The 13,106-nt window shown below is 60.2% G+C and overlaps 1 protein-coding gene and 1 long non-coding RNA gene across 13 annotated transcripts in view; one reads left to right on the top strand and one right to left on the bottom strand.

Annotated features, from left to right (window-relative positions):
- Positions 1–13,106, bottom strand: part of ARHGEF10L (Rho guanine nucleotide exchange factor 10 like) — a 155,543-nt gene that overhangs the window by 19,820 nt on the left and 122,617 nt on the right. For all 12 annotated transcript variants that reach the window (XM_045035163.1, XM_045035169.1, XM_045035162.1 and 9 more), the window contains one exon: positions 10,771–10,919. In XM_045035163.1, coding sequence (XP_044891098.1) covers positions 10,771–10,919 — 149 coding nt within the window. The remainder of the gene's footprint in view (positions 1–10,770; positions 10,920–13,106) is intronic.
- On the top strand, positions 1,490–4,183 carry LOC109502114. Its single transcript, XR_006583953.1, has 2 exons — positions 1,490–1,600; positions 3,944–4,183. It is a non-coding gene; the product is annotated as an uncharacterized LOC109502114 (long non-coding RNA).

Below are 13,106 nucleotides of genomic sequence, written 5' to 3'. Positions count from 1 at the left end.
AAGTCAGGATCATGGAGACCCAAAAAATAAATAAATAAATATGGCAGAGAGATTATTCTAGATTAAAAGGAGACTAAAGAGGCCTGAAAAACAAAAGCAAGGTTCAATCCCAGCTGGAGGGGTCGGGAGAGAAGCTACGAAAGATACTTGGGCACAGCTGGGAAATGCCACTCTGCTGACGTTAAATTCCCGGGCACGATAACGCTGTAGAAGTTACGCAGGAGAGCCACGCCGCCCTTCGCTCTTGAGGGCTTAAGCCTCATGATGTCTGCAACGGACTTTTAAATGGTTTAGCCAAGGGGCGCCTGGGTGGCGCAGTCGGTTAAGCGTCCGACACCAGCCAGGTCACGATCTCGCGGTCCGGGAGTTCGAGCCCCGCGTCAGGCTCTGGGCTGATGGCTCGGAGCCTGGAGCCTGTTTCCGATTCTGTGTCTCCCTCTCTCTCTGCCCCTCCCCCGCTCATGATCTGTCTCTCTCTGTCCCAAAAATAAATAAAAAACGTTGAAAAAAAATTTTAAAAAATAAATAAATAAATAAATAAATAAATAAATGGTTTAGCCAAAAAAGGGAGCGTACGTATAAAGTGGGGAAAGAATTATAGCAAAATGATAACGGTTGGTTAACTAGCTAAAGAATATTTGCGTGGTTTTGTACTATTCTTTCAACTTTACTGTTGAAATTTTAAAAATAGAAAGTTTGGGGGGGGGGGGCGACGCCTGGGTGGCTCAGGTGGTTAAGCACCGACTTCGACCCAGGGCATGATCTCACAGTTCGTGAGTTCGAGCCCCGCGTCGGGCTCTGTGCTGACAGCTTGGAGCCCGGAGCCTGCTTCATATTCTGTGTGTGTCTGTGTGTGTGTGTGTGTGTGTGTGTGTGTGTCTGCCCCTTTCCTTCTCATGCTCTGTTTTGGTCTCTCTCTCTCAAATATAAAAAATAAACATTAAAAATGTTAAAAATAAATAAAAAGTTTGGGGAGGGGGGAATTTATTTAAAAAAAAAAAAAAAAAAAGCTGGCAGCCAGAGGGAAGGGCCCGGGTCGGAGCCCAGGCTTCTAACTCATCTCCGTCCAGGTAACTGGCTCTCCTCGCACGCCTGTCAACGGAGCCTGGAGGAGAAGCCGCCGTTTGGGGTCCCGGAAGGCTCCACGGGGAGGGCAGGGCGGGCCTCCGTGAGGAGCTGGTCAGGGAGCTGGGAAGAAACCAGGTGGCCTCACCGGCCCACAGCGGCCCGCCTCCCCTCGCCCCGCGGCAGGGGTGCACACAGAGGGTTTCAGGTGACTGACACTGCTCCAAATAGTGCTGACACAGCCCAGCCTCCATCCTACAATATTTATGTGCCTCCAGGTGCCGCTTCTGTGCTTGGTTTCTATAAATCGCCAGGGTGAGCAGCTCAGCACTCAAAGTCATTAGAACTGGGATGGTGGAGTGCGAGGGTGGTCGGGGCTGGCCGGGGGCTGCCGAGGAAATGGCAGAAGGCTGGCGCAGCTACCGCCCGTGGGCACCTACTGTGTGCCAGGCCCTTCCCGTGCTGTAGGACTGCATCCTTGCAGAGACCTTTACGAGAGAAGAGGGACCACCCGGAAAGCGGAACATGAGCACAGGTGACCCCACGGGGCAGGGGCAGGGGCAGGGGCACAGCTGGACTCCAAGCTCGGGACTCACCCCCAGACATCTCTGACCGAACGACCCAGCAGAATGGAGGCATACGCGGGGCCCTCCTCCCCACCCCCTGCTTGGTCCCCAGGGCGGGCTGCCCGGCAGGCACAGTCATGGGCCCCTCCAGAGATCACCCACGGAGCACTCGCCAGCTCCTTGGCCAACCCTGCCTCCGCGTTTAACGCCCCAGCCACCTGGGATGAGGGCCCCTCCCTGCCGTCCCCGTCTAACAGGCAGGACACGGAGGCTTCGAGAAATCACTGGTGTGGGGTCACTCCACCAGCCTGGGGCCGGGCCGGGAACGGAGACGCAGGGGTCCCGCTCTGATCCGCTGCTCTGGGCAAGGCACCGTCTGTGGTTTAAAGGCAACCGGCATGACGACTCCCGTCCCTTTCTTTATCTGTCTTATTCTTATCAACGCGTCACAGCTGAGAAAACAGAGAGGCTGAATGACACTCACAAAGTCACGGCACAGGAAACGGGGGGGAGGTGGTGGCCAGGATTCCAGCTCAGGGTGACCAACCGCCCCGGTCTGCCTGGGGAGGCACCTCTGTAGCACCAGAAGTCCAACGCCCTGTCCTGGGCAAGCTGGGACGGTTGGTCACCCCAGAGGGACCCCACAGGCCACACCTGGTCTCCCGGCCACGCACAGACACCTTTGTGCCTCCACACACCTCCTCCAGAGTCCCACCTGCTCACGGCCAAGGGATCACGTGTCAGAAGCAGAGGAGTCCTTCCGGCGCATTTCTCAGGGGGGCCCAGGACGTGACACCCGCTTCCCCCTCTCACCAGCAAGTCGGTCAGCACCCCTGGGGCTCAGCCGACTCATCTCTAAACCGGGGGTGAGGTCGTGTCTGGCTAACAAGAGACCTGACCCGGTGCTGGGCTCTTCCAGCTCAGGGTCACCCCAGGAACCGAAAAGGGAGGGACGGACGGGTGGAGGTCCCCGCACAGCTCCAAGACTGCCAGCCTGTCCCAAACTTTCAACAACCCGTTTTGGAATCAACTGTGAAAGACTTGGCATCCCTGGTGCATTTTTTCCAGAAAGACGGTCAACTGCTTAGTCTGCAAACCACCTTTGCCTGTGCCTCTAAAAACTAAACTAAAATCCATTGGTGCAGCGGCTACTCTGGAGGGAGTGGAATATGAAAAGCACCTCCGAGCGTGGGCCACCGAGAGTCCCCTCGTTAGTTCCTATTTAATTTCCTTCTGTCGTCCTGGGTTACGTGAGGCGGCAGGCGGTTCCTCTCCACCTGAGGGGGGACGCCGGGCTGTGGGCCACCCGGGGCCACCCAGCACCTTCAGAGGGAGTCTGGCCCTAGCACGTGCCCCAGCCCTGCCCTGCCCTGTGCAAGCAGTGCCCCGGCTGAGCCTGCGGTCTGCCTCTGCCCCAGCCACCGCGGGGGCCCCAGCAAGACAGGGCAGACACAGGACACGCACCTACAGCACCCACAGCACCCGAGCACGTCTGGGCCCCGCTCACCGCAGCTCAGCTCAGCTCACGGAGTCCCCGCAATCCCCTCCAAGGGGTAGGACCACTGAACATCTGGGCAGACAGGGGAACTGAGGCTCAGAGGAGGTGTGACCTGCCTGGAAATAGCCGGGCTGAGCTCAGTGTGCCTGGCTCACCTTCTGTGTGACACTTTCATCAGCCGCTTCCTGCTCAGAAGAGGCAGTGAGGTCATGGGCTCCGGGCCAGACTGTCAGGGGCAGCTCCCCGACTTCCTGCCTCTACCTCCCCGACTTTGGGGTGATAAGGCGAATGCCACATAGGGCTGCTGTAAAGATCCCAGGAGTCGCGACTGGCAAAGGCCTTGGAACAGCCACGGGGACAAGGGAGTTTCAATGAGCGTCCACCCCACGGCCCCACCCCCACCACCGCACCCACGCCAAAGGAGCGGGTGCGTGAGAGCAGGGTGGCCCAGCGCAGAGACCGAAGTGCCAGTCAGCGCCCAGCCCTGCGCCCGAGGGCTGGGAGAGGCGGGAAAGAGGCAGTTCTGGATCAGGTGTGATGGGAGCTTTGTTCGGGAAAGATCCTCCAGCAGCCCGGCCTCAGAAACAGTTCCAGGTGCCCGCTACGGTTGCTCTGCCTTCTCTGCTTTGCTTCCCTGCGGGCCCCACCTGACTGAGCCTGAGTGATGCCAATCCAGGCACGTCACCTCACCGGGTGTCCCGAGAGGTCCTGACCAAACCCCTCCTGTCACCGTACAACAGCTGTGACACTTGGTGTTTCACATACATTGAGCCGCAGGTCCTGGGCTCCGTTCTGTAATTACCCCATTTTACAGGTGGGGATGTGGAGGCGCTCAGCGGCGGAACCCAGGGCTGAAGCCAGTCAGCCCAGCTCCCCAGCCCACATGGACCGCGATGCGAGCTCACCCAGACACGGAAGCAGGACGGCCCAGCACACCCTCCCCCAGCCGGCTGCCAGGCTTGAGATGACCATTTGAATGTGCGAGGCACTGGCCTGAACCCCTTCCTGTGTGATCTCACTCAATCTGTGATTACACCCGGAGTCTGGTTCTGGGCTTAGGCTCCCAGCCTCCACTGCATCAAGGCCCAGCCTGGGGCCCGGCATTCAGGGGTCCGTCCGCAGCTCTGTGTATCTTTGCCAGGTTCTGGGGGGCTGGGCAGCTGGTCCGGTGATGTCTGTCCTACAGGGCTCAGAGCGGAGGGTAACCGCAGAGGGGGCGTGGGGGGCACAAGGGAGAGCCAGATAGACCGGAGGACAGACTGACAGCCAGAGACACTGGGGGCGGGGGGGAGGGGCGGGGGCAGGGGCTCAGAGACAGAGGACTGCCACCTGCCGCCATCGTCTGTCCCCTCCCTCACCTGCAGCCCCCATCTGTTCTCTCCGTAATAACCTCTTCTATCTGTCTTCCCCTCACCTCCTCCCTCCTCTCTTCCATGGCTTCACAGAACCTGCTCCCTGAGCCGACAGGTCTTGGGTTCAGCCAAACAACTTGTTTTTAAACCATGAAGTCCTTTACCAACCTAAATCTTCTAGGACAGGGGGAGACCAACTATGGGATACAAGAAAGATCTGAGCTCTTCCCGATGAGGGGAGAGGGGGCCTGGAGCCCTGCCCCTCAACCATCCCCAGGCCCGTAGGACAACCCTGGAGATCCCTCCTCGCAACCCCCCGATGCCCGGAGCAGGGTCAGCCCTGAGCTATGCCTGACCCCTCGATGCATCCCCCAGGAGGGGGGGGGCCCGCAGGATCCCCAAACCCACCCCCACCCCCTACCCTTCACAAGCTCCCTGAAAGGAAGTTCTTCTAAAAGTCTAACCTCCATTCTTCCTACTGTTGGGAAACGCTCGCTATCCTTGTTACTGTCTGAGCCTCCTGGGAAGTCTCTGGTCTTTAGAAAATCAGTGTCTCAAGTTTCACCAGCCAATTTTTAATTTAAAAAATAAGTAACAGGCCGACAATAATAATGATGCGCGCACTTAAAAAACTAAGACAAAACCGTGCAACAGAGAGGACTCAATGCAGTGACATGAGCCCTGCCCCGCACGCTCAGGGGGCCCCCAGCACCCCAAGGACTGGGTGAATCTTTCCGCCCTCATGCTAATTTGCATACCATTACCCAGGAAACCCTGCGCCTAGACTTCGCTTTTGCAAATTCCCACCCGTTTCGTGTCATAAATAAGACAGGAGACAGAAAACTAATACAGCCCAGAGATGCATTATTCATACCACATCACACTGTTATGATAGATTTACAACAGCTAATACATGCAAACTAAGTTTGGGCACTAAACGTGAAAATTAAGGGTGGGGAAGGTGGGTGTATGCGGGGGTGGGCAGGGGGACATCTGGGGGCTGTCGGTGTCCAGGAATCCAGAGAAGTTTCTTCTCGGGCATGCTTGGCGACAAAAAGCATCGGTGCCTGTACCGGAGGCCAGCGCCTGGGTGCCAGGGGGGCGTGGCAGCCGCAGGAAGTTCGGGAGCCAGTGCGAGGTGGGAAGCACTTTTCATGGGCTCGGTGCTGAGCTCTGAAGCAGGCTAACATCACACCCCCTGTTCCGCACATCCCCTGCCCAAATCTGCCCTCCTCGCTGAGCAGGCCCGCCACACTCCGAGACCATTCCCCAAAGGGGCGTGCCCAAGGCCTTCACGGCCCTTCACTGAGCACCTGCTATGCGTCAGCCAGGTCTCAGCACCAGCTCTGCAGTGGGAGCCAACCGGGCGTGCTCCTGCCCTCACTCAGCCTCGGTCTGGTTAATCTGGTAGCTGTCCCCAAAACATCAACACGCGGCTGTGGCCAGTGCTACAAAGGAGAATGGCCTGGTGTCACGGCAGCGGGTCACAGGGGTATGACCCAGTGCACGTGGAGGAGGGGAGGTGGTCCAGACAGGCTTCTCCGCGGGTGGGAATGGGGGAGCCAGGGTCTAACGAGAGCGACGCTGCCCTCATTAACCCTCTCAACAGCCCTGCGGGACAGGCGCCAGGCCCGGTCCCCAAACATGGACACAACCTGCCCCGTGTCCCAGCACTCTCCAGGCAACCTGTCCCCAGTAAGGGTTTTTTTGTTGGGTTTTTTTGTTTTTTTTTTTTTAATTAAGATGCAACAATCATCCCACAGCCGGCTTCCCCTCCAGCGATCGGTTAAAATGAAGTCCATACGACTGGATTAGACTTTGAAGGTGCCGATCTAGATAATGAACAGGAGGACGCGGTGTTGACACAGGCCCTGGTGAGCTACATGATTATTTAACAGGCCTCGCTGCTGTTCCGCTGGGATCAAGGAGCTGAACAAGCAGCTGGTGGACGAGCGTCAAGCCGAGAGACAGACTGTGGGCACTGGCCCCGCGGGGGACAGGCTCAGTGAGGTCAGGGGCGGCTGACGGGGCGCCAGCGGGCCTAAATGGAGACGGCTGCAGGGGGCGGGGGCGCAGCTCAGGGGCCCGGTCCCGGGGAGCCCTCCGAACTGTGTCTGCGCACCATCGGGCTGACTGCGGCCCGGCTCACGGTGCCTCCCCTGCTCCAGCATCATCCCCGCCTCCTCCCTTCCTGCCCTCATCACAGACACGCGCCTGCCCGGCCCGGCTCGGGGGTCCTGACCTCCAGGAACCTCGCCTGCTCCTGTCCCTCCTCTGGCTGCGTCTGGCACCCCTCGTGGCTCCCTTGGGTTCCCGCTGGGCCTGGGCCTGCCCCCTCCCGGTCTCCCCACCCTGGGTTGACACTGACTACCCCAGGTCTGCTCCCCACACTGGACTCTGAGCTCCCCGCGAGCTGAGAGCAGGTGCTACTCGTGTCCGTTGATCCCTGCAGCACCCCACACAGAGGGCCTGGAAATCAGGACACCCCCCTGTCCGTCCACCATGACTATTTACTCAGATCACTGCTATGTAAGCTGGACACCGGGGAAATGAAAATGAACAGGCAGCAATCCTTAGCCCGGGAGACGTGTCGGCGGAGAAAGCAAGTATATGAACGAATGACAGTTCCCAGGAGCTACGTGTAACAGGACAGAAACTTCAAAGGAGACAGCCTTCCATCTACCCAGGCGGCCAACACAGAGGTCGAGAGCAGACTCAGGAGTCAGATGCCTGTGCTCAGAACCCAACTCCGCCTCCTTCTAGCTGTGTGACCTTGGGCAAGTCACTTAACCTCTCTGTGCCTCTGTTTCCTCATCTGTGAAGTGGGAGCAATAACAATGCTCATCTCATAGGGTGACTTGAGGGTCAAACAAGTTAATTCATGCAAAATACTTAAAACCCATACCTGATCCACACCAAGTACTCAAGATGTTTCGGTTATTATTATTTCCTGGGGGTGGGAGAAAACCAGGCAAAGCCTCTCAGAGTCGACGCAAGGCCGACGTTAACTCACTGTGTCTTCACATCTGGCCCAGAGCCCCGCTCACCACACCTGCAGCCACCAACGCACTCCGGGGCCTTCTGGCTTGGAGCACCGAGCAGTTGTAAGTATCTCAAATCCCCATCGAGGATTTTCTCAGGCCTGGGGCAGAGGCGCGCGCCGGGCCCTAGGCAGCTGTGTGAGAGCACGGCAGCCCGGACGGCAGCCGGGTCTCCAGGCTGCTCCCCCAGGCCTGGCTGACCGTGTACTGGGCACCAACGAGAGCCTCACTAGCCATGGCCGGACGGAGCTCGCTTCCAGAGCCCCGGCGCTGAGGTGGGCAGGCTTCCTCTATTCCAAGCGGCAGCGGAGCGCAGCTTTATTAAAAATGCACGGCGATCACCTCATCGCTGGAGGGTTGTGGGGACCGCATGGCACAGCGCGCGAGCTTTCTGGTCTCCCTGGCCGCAGAGGGGGCGCGTGCTCCCTCTGACCCGCCACCCCTTCTTCCGTCCAGCCTCCTGCACCCGATGCCCCCCCGACACCCCCCGTGGCGTGCAAAGCAGGTGAAAGGCCATATTGATCCCCTTCTTGAGAGCAGCTGATCCAGAACTAATCTTGAATCATCACAGCCTTGAGCTGCAGCACGGTGGCCGCGTGGCCCCAGGGCCGGTCGGGCCAGAGCGGGGCTCCCGGGCCTGGGTAGGACTGTGCTGCGGCTGGCGGGCGGCATGATCGGGTGAGAGATGGCCGGGGTCCGGCCTCACCCGTGTCCTGCCCTCCGTCCAACCGTCCCACCCTCCCAGGACCGCCGTCGGCAGGAGGCGAGGACCCTGCCAGTGACCCAAGATGATGGCGCGCCCGGGGTGCGGACACGTGCGACACCGACCCAAAGGGAGCTGGATTCTCCAAATAAGCCGTAACGAGGATTTAGGTTAGGGACCCGATTACGGAGATGACTCATGCTCACTGAACACCTGCTGTGTGCCAGGCCCCGGGGTGAAATAACCGTTTTCCGTACATGTTCTCACTCGACCCTCTAGAAGTACTGTTAACATCTCACTTTACGGATGAAGCGACTGAGGCCCAGGAAGGCTCGGTGCCCGGTCCAAGGATGCACAGCTTGGCAGGACAGAGCAGGGCCACCCAGCTGGCCGGCCAGCTGCACACCTCCAAGGGCTTGGGACGCCCAGAGAACCCGGCGTGTGGGGCGGGGGGTGTGGCCAGGACAGAGATGGGGCCACTGACTTTGGTGATGGCCCCCATTCCCTCTCCAGGAAGTCTCAGGGCCCGGGGGGAGGGGGGTGGAGAGGGGAGGGGAAGAGATACGTTCTGCTGTGCCGCTCAGGCCCCACTGCTCACACCTTCTCCCCAGCAACCAACAGCCACTGACCCCCCCCCCCAGGCCTGTGCTTTCTGGGTCCTCAGGACCCTTCCTCAGACAATTCTTCTTCTGAAGCACCTCTTCGTTCACATCCTGCCTCCCAATGTCCTCAGCTGCCTTCTCCCTCCCACCCCTGCCCCATTTCCCCTGTTGGCATGAGGAGCAGGTCCTCTGGCCAACAGGGGACTCGAAGAGCCTACACCTTCTCATCTCATCCTCTCTCTGCTCTTGGCTTCTTCATATCTCTGGGCTCACTTTTCCCACGTAGAGAACAAGGTTGTGTCTCCTCCATCAGACTGGAGGCCCTCAAGGGAGGGGCTGTGTCTCCCCCATCAGTCTGGAGGCCACCATGTGCAAGACTGGGACCCCTCCTCCCTTCCCCAACTGCCCTCAACCAGGCCCCAGTGCTCAGCTGCCAGCCGAGGGCCCCTCACCACTCTCCTCCGAGAGTCAGAACCTGCACAGGGTTCGAGCAGGCGAGAGCAGAGGCGGCACCCGGGCCTGCTGTGAGGACAGTGCAGGGACACTGGGGGAGGGGCTGCAGGAGGTGAGCCAAAGGGTCCAAGACGGGCCTCATCCTTCCTCCTGCCTGGGGGCTTGAGACCCAGGAGTTTAGGGGACCCCGAAGGCCCTGGGGAGCCAAGTCTCCCTGTTCTCCTCCCTCTCAGAAGGGGGAGGAGGTGAGAGGCCCTTGGAGCAAGTGCAGACAAGCCCCCAGAGCAAATCAGGTGCTGGGAAGGGGGCCTGTGGCTACAACAGCTCAGGGCTCCCCTCCCCGCTCTGGCTTTCCCCCCAGGAAAAGGAAAAAGAACAAGAAATCCAGAGCGGGAGGTAGCAGACTCCTTCCTGCTCACGCCTCCCTGGCCCCTCCCTGGAGTGTCCCTCCCCCTGCGTCCACCCTGCCCCTGGCCAGGCCCAGCTGCACCAGTGAGGTCACAGGTCCTCAGGCTCTGTCCCCAGAGCGGAGCCCAGGAGTCACCTTCAGCCCCCAACCCCCTTCTCCTCTAAAGGACAATTAGAACTCAAAGCCTCAACCCTCTGGTTCTATTTGCCCACAGCTCCCTGGGCCTCAGTCTCCCCCCCTGACCCAGCTCCCATCGCCTTGATCTTATGACGGCAGAACTCCCATAGTGCTCTCGCCTGCCTGTCGAGCAGCCAATTTACAGCCGGTCTGTAGAGATGACTGACCAGACGAGCAAACGGTAACGGTCCCCCCTCACAGAAGCTCGCCCGGGGCATCGGTCTGTTCCGACCCTGAGCCTGAACCCAGACCTCTCTTCTGGGCCCAGTCATCAAGGCCTCATTCCACGCTGATAATCCAGACAAATCCAATGATGGCAAACGTCACCGAAATACCACCGGGGAGCCACACCCAAGTCTCACGCCTGCCACCCAGGATGGGCCCCGGGGTGTGGAGAGACGGGGTGGGCAATGCTGTTGGGCGGCGACAGGCACGGGCCCAGGCTGAGTCCAGACGGAGGCCCCGCATGGAGGCCCTCATCCCAGGGGCCAAGGCGCAGGCCGTGCTCCGCCCGCAACAGAGCAGGGAGCACCCAGCAGCCTCCAGGTCCACACTATTTAAAGAGCCCAGCCCCCAGGACAGCTGCATCCACACTGGCCTCCCCTCAGCACAGCCAGGCCCCGGATACAGTGCAAGGCAAGGACCCCAGTTCCAGCCCCACAGGCAGCAGGAGATCACGGCTCAGCCCAGTGGTCGTGACCCTTCCCCTCCAGGCAGCCCGTCATCCAGGGATGATGCCGGGGCAGAGGGCAGAGCCCGGCAGTGATTTGGGGGCCCCTCTGCTTCTCAGCAAACCCTCACTGATCCCTGAGACACAACTGGAACCATGAGAAGGGTCTGCAGGGCTCTGCCCAGCAAGACGGCCCGCGGGCCGGCGGCCTCGAGCCACAGGTAGGGCCAGTACCTGAGTCTGCAAGCTAGTGGCATCTAACACAGTGACCCGAGGCCCACAGCTGGCCCACACGGCATCCTCCAGGCTCAGCAGGGTGCGGACAGGTCCTGGCCCCACAGTCAGGCACACAGGAGGGCTCTCCAGGTCCCAGGGGACACCACCTGCAGGGAGAGGAAAAAAGCAGGTCAGGAGGGGCGAGGGACACTCCTCAACCCTTGGGAACGGATGGGAACCCTCCACAGAGGGCCCAGGCGGGCCCCACCAGCACCTGCTCGACCCTCTCTGTGGCCCTTCTCCCTCCTCCAGAGGGTCAGGGCTGTTCGTACCTGCCTCCGTTGTGCCCCACCCCCTCTGGGGGCTGAACCCCCCAATTCGCCCTCCTGCTCCCTTCCTTTATCTTTCCCACTTTCATTGCCTCCCTCTCTCCCTCTCCCTCTCTCTTCTGTTCATCCCACGCACACTTAGTGAGCGCCAACTCGGTGCCAGGCCACGTGCTGTGCCCTGGAAAGAGCGCAGACCCTGCCCTCAAAGAACCCCCCTGCTGGCTGGAGAAGCCAGCGGGCCGGTTGATCAGCAGTCCCCATACAAGGTGACAAGCACAAGTGACCGGGCACGCACAGCGGGCCTTGAGGACTTCGAGATAAAGGGGAAAATTCGGCACAGGGGAAATCCCAGGAGGTTTCCCAGGATCGGCAGCATCCGCACAGTCCTGCCAAGAAGGCCGCACAGCATGGTGGGAAGTGCCTTGACCCATCTCTCCCCGCCTCTCAGGGCCTCAGTTTCCCTATCTGTAAAATGGGGCAACCACCAACGTGGTCTCTGAGGACTTTTTCTACACGGAGACCTTGCTGTCTCCAGGACACTCTGTCACCTGTACCAAGAGCTCTGATGACCTTCCTCCTCCAGAGATGCCTCCACCTCCGGATGCAGAAGAGGAAGTCTGAGGGGCAATGTGTCCACAGTCCACCACCCCTGAAGACGGAACAGAACAAGAGACCTGACCCGGCTCTGGACACGATTCTCCCCTGCCCACCCCAGGGGTGCTCAGCCAACCCGAGAACATGCCCGGAATATCCCCGGGCGTGTGAGACAGGCGTTTCTCTGAGGTCACACTCAAGGCCACACAGAACCCCTGGGGCCACCCTGTCTTGCCAGCATACCGGGTGAGAAGTGGGGGGCGTTGAGAGGGAATCTGGGGCACACAACGGAGACAGGCGGCAGTGGCTGGGGCCTGAGAAGAGGGCAGAGGCCGCTGCTGGCGTGCCAGTGCCCGGCCGCCCTCACAGCCCCCCCCACCGGGTCCCTGTCATAGCCCTTCCCTCCGAGCCAGCTGCTGGGGGCTGGGGCAGGGCATGACGGGGCACAGCTGTCTGCAGGGCTGGGGGGGGCCACCGGGGCACCCGTTGGAAGTCGCCGCTTGGGTGCATCGGGAGGAGCCCTCGGAGGACAGACCAGATGCCCTACCACCCCCAACCCCCAGCTTTCCCTCTTCCTCTACCCCTCCCCCACCCATAAAACGGGGTCTCCTCTAGCCCTTCTGTCCCACTGACAGCTGGCAGACTCCCGGGTCAGCTAGGAGGTGGGGGATAGGGTCTTTCCAGCCCATGAACATGAACACACGGGGAGAAGGCTGGGCCAGAACCCTGGCCGCAACCCCCAACCTTCTGCAAGACCTTGGACAGGGGACTTCACCTCTCGGAGCCTCATCTGCAAAATGGGCGTGACAGGCGCGCCTGCGTCGCAGAATCAGAGGACACACGCAGAACACTCGGCACGGGGGTGGCACCTAGTCAGGAACACTGACAGCTTTGACCTGCCAGGTCGGCACTGCCAGGCGCTCTGCTCATGAGTCGTTTCCTGAACTCCTGGCAAGCCGGTGTGGAAGGCGCTATTCTTATCCCGGTTTTACGCCGAGAAAACAGACACAGAGAATTTAAATAACTGGCCCAAGCGACGCGGCCAGAAAGCCTGCGGTTGCCCGTTAGCTCTCGTCGGGTGTCATTTGCTACAAAACAGCAGTGTGCAGAAGCAGGTGTGGACTCCCCCTGACTGACGTGACAGCAGAGACCCAGACAGCTGAGAGGTTGTGCAAAGCCACCCGAAGGGTGACGGGCCAAGCAGGGCTTGAACTCCGCTCACTGATCCCGGCCTCCTTCCCCAACCCTGGCGCCCTCTCGGCTCCCCAGAGTTTCCGACGGGCTCTGGGATCAGGACTGGGGTCTAGGATGGTGAGTGACCACACGGTGGCCGGGCCTCCACAAGGGATGCTGACCCCCTGGCCCAGACACCAGAACCACAAACTGCAAGGCTTCTGGCGCCCCCCAGTGGCCAGAGGTGAGTAGTGCGTG

This window comes from Felis catus, chromosome C1 (genome assembly GCF_018350175.1).
Source record: "Felis catus isolate Fca126 chromosome C1, F.catus_Fca126_mat1.0, whole genome shotgun sequence".
NCBI lineage: Eukaryota > Metazoa > Chordata > Mammalia > Carnivora > Felidae > Felis > Felis catus.
Note: the sequence above shows the minus strand (reverse complement) of the source record. Positions and strands in the feature narration are given on the sequence as shown.